This window comes from Carassius carassius, chromosome 12, assembly GCF_963082965.1.
Source record: "Carassius carassius chromosome 12, fCarCar2.1, whole genome shotgun sequence".
NCBI classification, from domain to species: domain Eukaryota; kingdom Metazoa; phylum Chordata; class Actinopteri; order Cypriniformes; family Cyprinidae; genus Carassius; species Carassius carassius.
The window spans coordinates 12,702,209-12,717,725 of record NC_081766.1 but is presented as its reverse complement, the minus strand read 5'-3'; the positions used below and the strand labels follow the sequence as shown (position 1 = coordinate 12,717,725).

Below are 15,517 nucleotides of genomic sequence, written 5' to 3'. Positions count from 1 at the left end.
TGTAGATTTATAAATGTCCCAGCTTTGCTTGTAATGGATTCAATCAAGTCACAGTAATATGTTTTGATATTTGATACAGTCCAGAGAGAATGTAAAATAATTTCAATCGAATCAAGGGGCTCTGGAAATGGAGAGGATTTGTGCTTAAGCCTGGTAAAAAGAGCTGTCATCAAAGCACTTCACCAATCCACACCAGTCCATTTAGAGACATGTTAAGAGACTCAGGCCTGAAATTTGATTTTGAATGGAAAGGGACCCTGGACATGGATGGGCTATTTCCTCCTCTGTTTCACTGATGCTTTAACTGAGGTCATTAGCAATACAAGAGAGTGCTAATGTAATGCAGTAATGCACATATGTATAGCTACTAGCCTCCCATCACCCCAACATTGCACTCCCTCAAATTACTCTGGCCTGGGAACACATACAACAAACTTGTTCCACTGACATCTTTAGAAAAGAAAAGAAAAGAGCATAGTTTACAAAGTAAGACATTTGTAAACTTGCGCTTTGTATAAGCTCGAGGCTGAAACAAAGTGTAATTCCATTTTCGTCCAGCAGGTGGATTTCTGCGTTGTGTCGATCATAGGAGTCTGTTACTGTTTGAACGTTTTCCAAAAAACTGCCATTTAGTTTAAGTAAAGCTGTATAAATAATATCATAGTAGATGTTATATGTTCGTTTTTCTTTTTGTTTAATATTAAAACATAAAAAACGAGTAAAACGTACGTTTTCCGTTTTTGTAGATGGACAAATGTTCTCAATAGGAATTCGTCGTACTTATTCAACTTCAGTAGCATGTATGTGCAAAAATAAGCAACAAGTATACTAGTATTTCTTTTTATCGCATGTTAAAACACTTCTATGCGACTTATATGGACTAAAATAGCTAAACTCGCGAGCAACCTGGTGCGCGCAATGGGACGCTGCACACTTACCTATTTCTGTAAAGACCTGACGATGTGTTGAAACATCTTTTGTTTTGCGGTGGACTTCATTTTCTAGGTCTTCTAAATTGTGTAAAGAGGGGATAATTCATTCCGTGCTCACAAAACAGCAGCCCATGAGATCCCCCACGGGAGCGTGGAGAAGGGGGGTCAGGGTCCACAGCGCGCGAGGAGGAGAGAATGAATGTCAGTCAATGAGCGAACCTGGCGCTGAGCGGCAGCACTGCACCTCCAACACTGTTTCCACCTCTGAGCAAATCTCTGCCTATCGTCTCTACTTTGCTACTGAACGCATACTCGATTTAATCGGTACATGCAACTGATACAACTCTCAACGCACGATACGAGCCGGTAAACTCTGTCTGACGCGCGAGGACCATCTCACGTTCTTTCCTCGAGGTGCAACTATACTTTGCCTCTCATGTTTCGCGGTGATCTTCGCTCGCTTGTTTCGAAAAGTTTCAGTTGTGGGGATAAAAGGACAGCTAAACCTTCCAGGGGATTTTTTTTAAACAACGTAAGTGCTCTAAATGTATTGCCAGAGATTGTTTTTATGATCCTGTGGGAATGTTTCTAATGTTTCTGTGTAGAAATCTAGTTTTATCTGACTGTCTAATGAGTGTCCCTGAGCCTGATTTAACGCACCCTAACGTGGCTGTCTCCTGCTTCGGGATCTTACGGCATTTGTTGTTGTTTGCTTTTTGTTGTTTGGAAATTGAGTTAAGGTGATGATGCACAACTTTATTATTTCAGTAGATCTTCTATCAGAAACCACGTATAACTCGCGCGTAATGGCTTGATTGTGGCAATCATTTTAGTGACCGTTTATGGAACTCCTTCGCTTTTTGTTAGGAAGAGTTGCCGAACTCCTATAACATTTCAGCAGCTAACCCTGCTTTGACTTTAACATCAGTTCCTGGTGTTAAATTTGGCTGAAATTGCGCATTTGACCTCTGGATAACTGCCATGCATCTGAGATTGTGAGAAACACTTATTACGCTTAAAAGATGTGTACATATAATTAACAAATAAATCATTATGACCTTAAACAATCTTGTTTATCACGGCCTAACGTTTTTAATAATGCCGATTCACATAAACTCTCATTTAATGTTGTTTTCTTGCACAAGCGCTTTCTAGTGTCGTGGGAAATTAGGCAGCTCAGTGCTAGTGTTTCTGGTTAATGGAACTGAAAGGGAACTTGTTATAATGATACCCGTGATAATGTACGCGTGCCTGCGGTATAACATGCTTGTGTGTGATGTTTAGTGGGTTAACATTTAATAACCAATCGTTGTCAGTGCAGATCGGGCTTTAAAACCAGCTTCTTGGGTAGTTTAAATACGCTTCTAACTAATTTGTGACTGGTAGTGGACGTGAGAACTTCTCCTGTGAGTGAAGATTTTACTCTTCCATTTATAGTCCTCTCCATTTATAGTCTGTAATCTGAGTGGGAATTAATGCGCTCAAGACCAATGTTGCGGATAATTTATATTTTCTTCTCAAACCACAATGGACTGTTGGCCTGCGTTACACTCTTTATTTTTCTTCTGAGTATGCATGTGTGTTAATAGAAAAAGAAATGTTTAGTTTTAAATTATTCTGTCAATGGTTGTTAAATAAGAAAACTACAGGCCTACTCGGAGCAGTTAGTTGGATAGCACTTATAACGGGACGTGTGCACTTATAAATCCGTGCAGTAAGAAAACAAGGAAACACCTGTTTGGGTCGCTACAATTTACACAACACATACGGGAGTGTTTCCGCTGTGCTCATGAGTTTTTAATAGAATTTCCAAGGAAAATTCTGGACAAAACTCTCAGATTAAGACTTGTTGTCTAAGACTTAGCCTATTAAGTGTATAATCTCCACAGTTTTTTAAAAACATTGTCGCGTTGATTATATTATTATTATTATTTACAGTTTTCAATAATTTGAATAATTCTACTAACTTGTGTATTGTCTGTTTTTATGGCAACATTATTTTAATCGATTTTTTATGAAAACAAAAACAAAAAATATATATTAGAAATAAAAAATAAGCAATCACAACAAAACACTTGTCTTCAAGTATCAGTTTTGCTTAATAGTATGTTTACAATTATGTATTTATTTAATCTATTTAATATTTCTAGTGTTAGGACAGCGCTAAACACTATACAATTCTCATTAAAGACTTTTTCTTCTTCACAGTCAGATTAATTATTTATATTTAGGTTGACAGTATATATTCGTTGTTAAGTAAACAGCCTATTTCATTTAATATCTTTCATTTGTGAATTTGCATTTGTAAGAGGGAGGTTATTAGCTCATTATTTTATTCCAGTATTACGGCCTTGTACTCTAAATATTAAACTATTTTGCACTTTACAACTGTGTTTATATTGTAAGTGACTCAAATTGTTATTTATAACTTTATATTTGATATTTAAAACAGCGACAACTACAAACAATGTGTGGTACTCCCAAATCTATATTAAATGATTTCATTCGTTGTTTATTTCTTAAATTGTTCTACAGGACATGCACGCGCTTGATTTAGGCTACGCGCTTTCATTCTGACTGACCGAATCATTTTTCACAATTACACGCTTAATTTGCTCGATATTTAATTGTAGATTTTAGTCATAACTCTTTTTTATTACACTTAATATTTCATTTGGCCGTGTTTGATGATTACATAGATGTTTAAAATAATAACATCAAGGTTATATTTTTGTATCTCTGAAATAGCTTTACAGAATGAAATCATGGTCCTCAAAGATTACAATGTCTTTTAAGATAAGTGTGTTAATTGATATTTGTAATGGAGCGAGTAGAGCCAAAATCACTGGAATATGTTAAATCAGATTTTATGCTAAATATAAGTAATGGACAGTGAGATATGGAGCCTTGTGAAATCCACTATATTGTCTTCAGTGTTCATTTTATTTCTTTTTTTAAATTCATTTTCATGCTAATAATACATGGTAGATTATGCAAAACATCTGTAGAAACATTTCGATTTCTGAAATAGTCTAAATTCTATTTGTATGTTTATTTAATCCGTTTTACCAAAATTATTAATTAAAAGCAGATTGACCAAATTAAATCACTGCACCCTGTTGCGCTCCTGCATCCAAAACTTTAACATCGCATTTCCATTCTTTCAGGCTGTTTTAAAGTTTTCAACCCATGAAGTTTATTTATTAAAAAAAAAAATCTCCGAATTATTTAACACAATAGTTCGGTTCGAGTTCCAATGAGATAACAGGATGGAAGAAAAAGATGCAATGGAAGAAAAGTAGCAGATGACTTATTCGTCAGCGTTTCGATTTTCACCCCTGCGTTTTCAGTCCTGTCCTTTTCAGCACCGATGTCAGTTGTTATTGCTTCTCATTGATCCTTGTGCAAAGTGAGAAGTGAACTAAAATTAATGTCGATTCCACTGGCCGGATCAATGGCCAGAGTTATTTGAATCTGGATTTGTAGCATTAAAAAAAGAGCAAGCGCAATCAAACGTTTTCATTCTTGTTAACAATTAGGAGGAGAGGAGATCAGCATCCTTCCCCACAGACAGCGAGGCCAGAGACAAGAAGAAGTTCTGCGACTCTAACTTACAATGATATGTGACTGAGAAAGACTTTCTGGTCTGGATTCAAAAGAAAAATCAACCGACACCGCGCACTGAAAGTAAATGAAGCACGCGTTTCTCATATTGGCTTTATCGACAAATGTGCCGTTTCCCAAGGAATTAAACTAGAATTAACCCGTTAACTCGTACCCACCCGCCCTCGTGCATGTTTATGTTCTCACGTGCTAATAAACACTTAACCGAAACCTCATCTGTCATGCAGATGGTACCATGGTATGGTAATTAAAATAATCTACAAATAATACTACAGTTTGAGCACAGGGAAAGGTCGTGGTCCTTAAAGGATTCTTTTGAATTTGTCAAGCGTTTGGACGGTTGTATATAAAGATGAAAATAATCAGGTGTAGTAGTCTTTGGATTGCTTAACTTCACCATGTCCCCTTCCATTATGTTTTGAAGCGTGTAGACACGCCTATTCATGTACCTTTTTATTTAGTTCCAAGGCGGAACATTTGAAATTTTATGGTGAGTGCGATACTTTGTTTGTTTGGTAAAGCGCCCCAACCACAGCAAAGCCTTTGAATAAAATCTGCTGCTGCTCAAAGGTTTTTGAACATTGATCATCGCTTTCGTCCTTTTTTTTTTACTAGTTTGTATGCTAAATACAAACAAAATACATAAAATACACTACATATATTTTCTTTATTATTAAGAGTACGTTATGTTTATTTATTATATATATTTGCTTTTAATGCGTGTACGTAGTTCTGCTCATTGGTGATTTTTTATCATGTCTTTTTTTACTTTAATTAATTACTTTGATTATTAAATTAAATTGATAATATCAACGCTAATTTAATTAGAATAAATTGCGCATTGACCTTATGATAAACTGTATTTTGGCTCAGCCATTGCAGTGACACTCAGTGGGGCGTTGGCTGCGCGTGCACTCTTGATTATGACATGCAAAAGAACATTAAGATGTTTATACTTATATAATATTGCAACAAATAACAATATTTGTATATATAAAGTCATATGTGAATAAATATAAAACTTATGACAAATAAACAAAACTGCATTTTAAAGTCATAGAGATTTCTGTTAGAGCTGAGCTAATTGTAGATTCATTGGCTATATGGTAGTTTTTGTAGTTCTTTTTTGATTTACCTAGCTGTCTTTTATTTAGATGTGAGTTTTAGAGCAGTAAAATAAGTTAGTTTTATAGCCTCTCTCACAAGGGATTACCAGTGCATTTGCCTGGGATCAATAAGAGTCCTATATTTCATTGCTTGTCTGAATGTTGCTTGGTATCTTCCCACTGAACATCAGTCTAGGAATGAGACACAGCTCTTACTACCAGTTATATATATATAGATATCTAGAATTTATATGTTTTATTCTTACAGTAAGCGGATGCATTTTTTATTGCACAAATTTGTAGAAGGATAAGCATAAAATTAATTCTGTTATTTCACTCGATTGAAAATGTTGTGGGACTGAACTTGGAATAAGAGGCCGACTAGTTGAATTAATCTTGTTAATCAAGTTCAGGCAGTTTAGTGGCATACTGCTCTCGCATTGTGCTACGTTATCTATTATTGACGAATGTCTGGTTGGCAAACAGTGTGCTCAAACCAGGCAAAATCAAAACAGTGTGAAGTCTCTTTCTTTCTGTCTCTCTTGCTCTGTCTCAGTACACAGTGGCAGGCAGCAGTGGACAGCTGTAAGGGTGGTGAGGTGGGAGGGTGGTTTGATGTCACCGTGGCTTCTTTGCAGTCCAGTCCTGGCTCTCAGCACAGAGGATCCAGACACCTTGCAAATAATCTGGGCTTAGTGAGGAATTAGCTGGCTCAGGTGGGTTGGATGAGACAAACAGTTCATCAGCCCCTGAAATGAATAGGGCAGGCAGGACAGGAAACTTTAAAAATCATTTTGTTCACAATGAATCAATGTTCCCCGGTGCCCACCGCAAAGCTTTATTTGAAAAGCAAATCCTCACTTATTCTGACAGCTCATGCCGAGTGGCACGTTTTCTAAGCCGAGAGTAAATCGTGCAAATTTTGTCTGGGGGGAAAAAAAGTTGCGAAAGTTTAGAGGCAGGCCCTCGGTATACTTATGCAGGTGATAAGATCCAATAAAGCAGTGACTGATTACCTCTATTTATTGCTGAGTTTTTATTGTGTGTCATACACTGTGGGGAATTTATTTGTTGATAGTGAACTGGAGTGTTGAGGCACAGCTTGTACTATCATTATTGATTTAGTTAGCTGTATGTCCAAGTGTCATTATCCTTCAATGCGTTCTCAGTCTGTCATTAAATCTCACTTTCACATCTTCGGGATGCAGGCGTTCATTCTTTTGTCTCATACCGCAGCTGCTGCATGTTATTGAATTGTTCTGTGGAAGATTTCATATCACGAGGGCTTTGATTCTAATTCAGCAGGATATATTATCTGCGTGGTCCTAAGTTGCAAGCCAGCCGACGGTGAATGAATATCGACTGTCCTCCAGTCCAAAAGCGCTTCCTTGCAGAATACTATGTGAGCCATCCTCTCCCGAGCAAATGCGGCCCAGGCGATCCATGCAGCACCTTTTACCCTCCTCACCACAAATATTTAACGCTGATTGACAAGCTGAGGAAAGACTGGAGTACTGTGTTTGTGTGACTGACGGCAGCCATTTCGAATGGATGCTTAAGTAGACTGCTGTGGATAAACATAAATTTACCCTCCAGGGTGATTAAAAAGCATAACAAGTGCTGGAGTGCTGCGGAGACCCTTCAGACAAAGGCGTTTGGGAAGTTTTCAAGAGCAAAGTAGTTAAAATGTGCTTCATACTGCTCCAGTGTCATTTCCTGCGACGTCTTTTGAGGGCTCTCCATTTTAGCAACTGCACACATAACAGCCTTCACACCACATCATATTTTTTGACACCGCTGGAAGCTTTTCAGTGAAAGTTTAAAAAGTGTGAGAAATGGTTGGCATGGCTTAATTTGGAGCAGCATTAGCTTGAAATCCTTTCCTCGTCTGCATTCTTGTAACTGCTGCCGTTTTTGTCTCCTCACATGGTGTCTTGCTCAGACAGTTGGAGATGTGTGGGTTTGAATGTGTGTGTTTTCTGAGGGTATTGAATGACAGTGTCTGCCCTGTCCTGTAATAAAATGTTAGAGTGGCACTTTCACGGTTGTCGACAATCTCTAAATATACTGACAGACAGGCAGAGGAGCAGGAGCTGCGGTTTGAGCGACACCCTCCGCCGAAACTTTTGCATTTTCTCCCTGCAGTCAGATTTGACAGTTGTTTGTTTTCGATGGAATTGGATTCATTTGCACTGCTCCCCAGAGCTGTGCTGAGGAAATGTGTTGTTGACAACTTCTTATTTGTCTTTGTTGTACCCTTTCTGTTTCCTTACATCACTAACTTTCTGAGGGAGACACAGCTCATCACGGCAATTGACACTGCAATATCATAACTATGTAATTTGAAAAGGAAATGCAATGCCAGATTTATGCTGGATCACTGCAACTATTAAGTGACAGATTTATTTTATTCCTGGATAATCAATAACAATTTTTAACTTGTGACAAATATAGCATAATGAAATTTAAATGTACATTTCTAGGGGAATTAACTATAATTATTATTAAATTAAAATTTAATAACATGTATTTATTTTTACTTTTTTATTTATTTAGTCTATGTTGTTATTTTATGTCAACCCCAGCTTTTGTACTTTGTCATTCAAATCATTTTTTTTTTAATTCTTGCAATACAGAGATGAATTTCTATTTTGAACAATTTAAAATGGATTTTATTTTGCCTCATTTAAGATGGTTTCTTGAATCTTTGATTTTGCTTGCAAAGATTGATAGACGGAAGGAAAGAAGCGTGACAAGAGTAATGGTGGACATTGCACAGTCTCTGTTTCTCGTTCACACACACTCTTTGGCGTGTCAGTGTGTGTCAGGCTGACTCACTGCTCTCTTTGGTTGCTCTGGGACACTGGGCTCTCAGTTGGTGCATGCTTTTGTGCGTGTGTGTAGCTGGGGCACCAGGCAGACCAGCCGCAGCCACAGAAATGATTAGCACATCTGTACAACACACATCCAAGTTTATGCCCCCTCTTTCTCTCTCTCTGGTGCGCCATTGGGGGATATCCTGTGTCCTTTTATTGGATTGTCAGTTTCACACTGCCTGACTGCGCTGATGGTAATGATAATAAAATTGAAATATCCAGGTACTTATCACTGTATTACCTTGCTATCAACACCCACCCGCACTCATTTTTTAGAGGTTATCCAAGGGGAGAGATTCGATACAGCGACGAGGCCCTGATGAGTGTGAGAGTGGATAAAAAAGAGCTTTCGATATTGGTGCATTTTCAAGGTGCTATTTTCCCAGCTAGGCCGAGTGAGAAGACGGCACGTCTCGCCAGCATCAAGTGGTGTAGTGTAACCCATTTTCTACAGACAGGAAACGGCACACATTCCCCTGCCATGTATGTTATAATGTAAATCTCTTTTTACTGGGCCCGCAAAGTGTGTGTGTAGATCGAGTTTTAAAATTGATTCGAATGAGTGTTCTGGACAGCTGATATCTGTAAAAATGCTCTAATAAATTCCCCAGGAGTTTCTTTGATGCAGCCTGATATTCTATGTGGCATTTGAAATGGCCTCGCCGTGACACAAGTCTAAAGGCTCATCTATTTGAATTACTCTGAATAAGAAGGCCTGTTCTCCAGATGCACAGATTAAATTCTGTTTTCTGTACATACATGTGACATCTCACAGCATTCATTACCATTTAAAAGTTTGGGGTTGGTAAGTTGTTTTTTTTTTTTTTAAGAAAATTCTTATGCTCACTAAGGCTGCATTTATTTAATCAAAAATACAATAACATTAGAAATATTGTGAAATATTATTGCAGAAACATAAAATATTGTGTTTAATTTAATATTACTTAAAAATATGACTTATTTACTTCTGTGCAAGTTTTGTCCAGGACTTTTTTTGATGAATAGAAAGTTCAAAATAACAGCATTTATCTGAAATATAAATATTTTGCAACATAATAAATGACTTTGATGTCAGTTTTATTTAGACTAATGCATACTTGTTAAATAAAATTATTAATTTATAAACCAATTTTTTTTTTTGAAGAGTAGTGTATTTCACTTTTATCTCCTCAAAGAAGTAATGTTAATCAAAATAAAAAATATATTTTTACCCTTTTTGACCGTTTTTAATAATGGTTGATGATAAAAAAAATAAAGAATTGTTGAACAGAGTAATTTTGAATTGTATTTGAGTGAGCAGTTTGAGCAGTACAATTATTTCTGAATTTTATATACGTTAAATGTCCATTTAACTTGTAATAGATCACTTTCGGGTCAACCTCAAAAGATTGGTGATGACGGACAGACACACAAGCGCACAAATAGACAGATTTGCTAAAACGCTTTTCATTAAACTCACTCACACTTTTGCCAATCACTGAATGTTATCCTCCAGGGCTTCTTCTTGGGCTCTTTGGCTAACTGCAGCAGAGGTCATGGGGTGAAGTGCAGCTAATTTATTCATTCAGTCAAATTTCCTGTGCAGATGGCAGGCTGATATGATATCAGTATGAGAATCCCATCGGAGGCAGAGGAGCAGGGTGTTCATATGAGCAGGGCCGCGCTCTTATCTGATCAGGACATGGCTCTTATCTGTCTCAGATGCCGTTCTGCTCTGCAGACAGGGAGATGAAGTAAGAGGCTTAAATGTGATCAGAACCTCAGATTTATGGGAGAAACTTTCTATTTCGGAAAGGGAAAAGTAGGCAAGAGTTTCAGAGTGTTTTTAAGTGGTTTAACTCCTATTCTGTTCAACTTTCTTCAGGTGGAAGACCATCGAGGATGAGCTGCCAGTGAGAGTGACCCCTGATTCTGCCAGAGTGTCGACAGCGTAAAAGTTTGCACCATTCTGCCCATACCGTTTCCCCTGTCTCTCTTCTCTCCACCCCTCCCCCACAACCCTCTGCTCTCGCCCCTTACCCCGCCTCTTCCCAACCCCAGCCCAGTCTCCAAAATGGACTTGCACCGGGCAGCTTTCAAAATGGAGAGCTCCTCCTACCTGCCCAACCCATTAGCATCCCCAGCGCTAATGGTCCTAGCATCAACGGCGGAGGCCAGCCGCGATGCCTCCATTTCCTGCCAGCAGCCTCGCCCGTTCGGCGTGCCAGTTTCTTTGGAGAAGGATGTTCACCTTCCCTTCAACAACGGTTCCTACACGTTCGCCTCCATGTACCACCGGCAGGGCGCCGTACCACCAGGCTTCCCCAATAGGGACTTCCCTCCTTCCCTCCTACACCTCCATCATCAGTTTGCCCCTCCAAATCTGGACTGCTCCCCCATTAGCATGCTTAACCACAGTGGTGTTGGGGCCTTCCGGCCATTCGCTTCTCCTCTGGAGGACCGTGATGGAGCGGGAGGTGGATACCAGTCCGCCTTTACCCCAGCCAAGCGGCTAAAGGGCTGCCTGGAGGCCGAGGCCTCCCCACACCTGCGCTACTCGGACGCAGAAGGAAAAGAGTATGACTTTGGCGGTGCTCAGATCCCTTCCAGCTCGCCTAACGCTCACAAAGCCGTGGAAGATGTGGGGAAGAAGATCTTCGCAGTGTCAGGCCTGCTGTCGGACCGAGAAACCTCGTCCAGTCCAGAGGATCGCATTGAGCGCTGTGAGTACACGTGTTTTTTTTAATTAAGTGCGCTATTAATGTCCGCTAACTGTGTTATATCTGTACAAATAACTCTGATACTTAAGAGTCTGCCACTACCTTTAGATCCCAAAATGGATATTTTTGGTTGTTTAGCAATAAGGTCCCACAAATTTGTTTGATAACCTTTGTTGTCTTGTACATATTGTTTGTTTTGCTGTCTCTTTTTACATAAGCTAGCTACACTCAAATGGACCTAAAACATCTTTTAGGTTAGACTTGTTTGTTTAGAGTGATTTTAGAAAAACATTTAAAATAATGAACTGATTAAAAAAACAGTTGGAATTAAAAATAAAAGAATAAAGAAAACTAATTAAACTAATTAAACACACACACACACACACACACACACACACACACACACACACACACACACACACACACACACACACACACATGTTTAACTTATACATTTCTTGTTGTGATATGTTATCCCCATAATGTAGAAAGTGTGTCCCACTTCACAAGTCAAACTGCTTGGGAATGTTTAGAGAGTGTGTCCTACCGGTCTTACAGAGCAGATACATTCCACAGATAACACTCTTAAATGAAATGGAGGTTTCTCTTGGGTGAGAGAGTGTGTGTATGAGTGTGTATGTGTGCGTTTTGGAGGTGTGGAAATTTGAAATGTGTGCACAGATTTATAAGACCTCTGCAGAGCGGAAGTCCAGTGGTATTACTGTGGGAATCCAACCTGACCACTCTTTCTCAAATACATTAGGAGTCCCAGTGAAAACACACACACACAGCACGCACGCACGCACGCGCACGCACACACACACACACACACACACACACACACACACACACACACACACACACACACACACACACACACACACACACACACACACACACACACACACAAACAGAGAGAGAGAGAGAGAGAGTTCTATAAACTATTTCTTAACCACTTTCATTCTCAAGATGTTTTTTCCAAATAAATCTGATTTAAGAGGTTGAGAGGAAGACAATTGCTATGAAATGAGACATACACATGAATGTAAATGAATTCATAATGTATACATAATGTCTCTGTTTTCTGGTAACACTTTAAGGTTCCGTTTTCTTTAAATAATAGTTAACTAAATTAATTGACTTGAACTGAAAAATGAGCAATTCTTCAGCAGCATTTATTAATTTTACTTGATGTGACATTAACTAATACATGTTTAATATCAAAAGATTAATTGATTGACATAAGTTAATGCACTACAAACCAACATAAATTACATTTTTTTTCTTTATTAACTAACATTAGCAAATATTAATAAATGCTGTAAAACAATATATGGCTCATTGTTAGTTCAAGTTAGTTAATCCATTATCTTGTTAATGTAATACTTTAAATGGGACCTTTTTTCCTGTTTATTTTACCCAGCTTTCTTGTCTATTTATTGGTTTATGCCTCTCTCTGCCAAGCTCTCTTTTTTAATTCCTCTCTCTTTCAGAAGAACTGTCCTTTATAGCATTTGTAATCACCTTTTTGTGTGCACTGACACTCAAATTCAGAAATTTTTAGATTTTTTGTTTTCAAATTCGCTCTTTTTCTGGAGAGTTATAGTTCAACAGGGAGGCTCAGCAGCAGGGTAAAGAATGAGATAGGGATACAGAAAGAGAGGAAGAGATGGAAGCACCCTAGATCGAACAGATGAGAGACAAGGGCGGCGAGCTGAGACTGATCCGATGAAAACAGCAGCATGCAGGCTGGGAGGTGAATGACACCCAACAAGAAACGAGAGAGGAAGGCAGGAGTTTGAGGAAGGAAGAGAGACAGACTAGAGGAAACTGTGTCCAGTATCTCATCTAGAATTTCTCCTCTGAGGGGGTCTCGTTTGAGAGCGCTCTTTAAGACATCCACCATAATGCTTTTAAACCGGCAGCAGCACAGGAAGCAGCGATACAGTGCCGGTCCGGTCGGCTAGAGGAATTATAACACCTTCACCCTCAACTCAGATTAAGCACAGATAGCGGCTCTCGAGGGCCAATCCAGGTATAATCCAAGTCCCTCAATGGACTCTAATCTGACATTCATACTATCAGATAAGAGCAGCGGCTTCTCTTGCTGAAATGAGAGGGGATTAGGTTAGCGGAAGGGATAGGAAAGCCGCAGCCTTCTCTCTGTAGAGAAAAAACACAGAGAGATAGAGTTTTAAAATACAATGATTTGGAGAGTGGGAGATAGTTTTGCCTTCTCACTCTGTGCCTCTCTCCTTCTCCTCCTCTCTTTTGAAGCTGAATCTAATTAGATTAAACCTTAGGCCCACCAAGGGCTCTAATGCAATTGAATTTCCAGCAGTGTTGTAGAAGAGCCTTAAATTGGGTTCCCCTTGACTGGTTACTGTGCTACTGGCTGTCACTTCAGGAGCCCTATCCTCTCTCTGGGCATTAAGCCCCAAATCTGCACTGTATTGCAACCAGTGCGATTCTCAGCCTCTACGCTAGTGAGCAGGAAAGCTTGGCAAGATACAGTCCTATGATGACAATTCCTGCAGATAGTCTCACCCCTCACAAGAGTTACATGTCACATCTAGAGCTTCACAGCATGATGTTTTCATTATTTTTGAATGGAAACGAGATCAATGTGTGAATAGAATATGTCCCTTACAAAAACTATTTTTTTAACCATATTTTTAACCAATTTAAATCAAATCTTGTTACCTGTTTTGTGTATATATAGCATATTTATAGAATATTTTTAAATTATTTAATGTATTAGATTTTATATTTATAACATTTATAATTGAAAATGTTTTTGTATGTATTTTTTGGTTCATTTTATTATTTACTTCAGATTTGATTATATTTTATAAATATATCAAAGCTATGAAAAAAAAATATTAGAAATATTATAGTCCAATATTATAGTCTAATATTAATGCGATCATTATTATTATAATTCAGTAGTATGAATTTAGAGTAGTATGACTAACTATGTTACTAGAAATTATGGTCACCGTGGAATTTTGTCTGTAGTATTTGATGTGTGTGTGTGTGTGTGTGTGTGTGTGTTCATTTCCCAGTGTGAATGTGTTACATCTGGAGCATGTTTGTTTGCCTTCTCCCTGCACACATTAGCACAGCAGAGCCGAGCAGTGAACCTGACCCAGGACAGCTATCCCAGCTTCACATCCAGAGGGAAAGTGTGTGTGTGTGTGTGTGTGTGTGAAAAACAGAGACTGCTATAGTGTAACCTGGTTCCATACTCAGTATGACCTACAGAAAAAAATAAGACATGAGATGTAGTCTTAGAAGGAGAGAAGACAAAGAATGAGAAAGAGCGAGATGAAAGAAAGATAAAAAATAATAAAAGGCAGGGGATGAACAATCAGCAGCGTTGTGAGCTGAAACGCAGACTGCAGCTGCCTTCCTGAGCAGCTAAAATAAAAGGGAAAAAATCCTTAAGACAACAGAGCGCAGCCACACAGGCTTCCTTCCTGATGTGACCATTCCGTGAGCCGTGTGGGCCTGTCTCCATAAATCCCCGCTGATTTACAGGGAACCCGGTGACTGGCATCTCCGTGCTTAACCCCCACCACCCCAGCAGCTAGCTGGTCTTATAGCAGGGCCACCGATCGCCCGTCCTTCCCTGTGGAGCTTCCACTCATTTGTTCTGAACTTCAAATGATTTCAGCTCGGGTCGATATATATAGCACAGATTATAGCACACATCAACACATGTTAAAATATTCTCTCGTATCCTCCCCAAACACGTCAGGGCATCAGTCATGAGGATATATTTTTACAGTTGCAAACCTGGCGGGGACTCGTCCTCTAATTTACACGAGGCCAGCCGAGATGCATTGTGTTAGCAAGCATGGTTATTTTTGCATTGCGCCTCCCTGTCACTCTCTGGCTTTGTAGTTGCCAGTCAGCCTCTGGGTTTGAGCCTTTAATTATTTGCCGGTGCTTTTTCTCTGTCTCTTTTTCATTCTCCTGCTCTCTCTTTCTCCTCCCTCTCTACTCTGTGTGATTGATTCTTGTTTTCATGTTTTTCGATTGGGCTGCACAGATCTGTCAGAGTGTATAGTTATTCAGCCGTATTTTCCCTTTCAAAAGCTCTGAAGAGCAGTGTGCGCTGACAGCTGTTAAAACACACAGTTTTTGTTTTTTTACCTTTTTTTTCAGAGCAGATGTCAGTGACATGTTTGTGTGTGTTTTTCCTTTGGGTGTATTGAAAACTTTAGGAAACAGTTGCAGCAGAAGTGGCAAATGCACCAGGATACATCATAATAAAG

General features: G+C 38.9%; 1 protein-coding gene across 9 annotated transcripts in view; it reads left to right on the top strand.

Moving 5' to 3' along the window:
* Positions 1–1,304: 1,304 nt before the first annotated feature.
* LOC132154817 (E3 ubiquitin-protein ligase RNF220-like) overlaps positions 1,305–15,517 on the top strand; it is a 125,632-nt gene continuing 111,419 nt past the window's right edge. For 8 of the 9 annotated variants that reach the window (XM_059563502.1, XM_059563500.1, XM_059563496.1 and 5 more), the window contains exons 1-2: positions 1,320–1,464; positions 10,403–11,240. In XM_059563502.1, coding sequence (XP_059419485.1) covers positions 10,592–11,240 — 649 coding nt within the window. In that variant the 5' untranslated portion in view covers positions 1,320–1,464; positions 10,403–10,591. Of the gene's footprint in view, positions 1,465–10,402; positions 11,241–15,517 lie in introns of all 9 variants that reach the window. The other variant, XM_059563503.1, reaches the window with a different exon arrangement.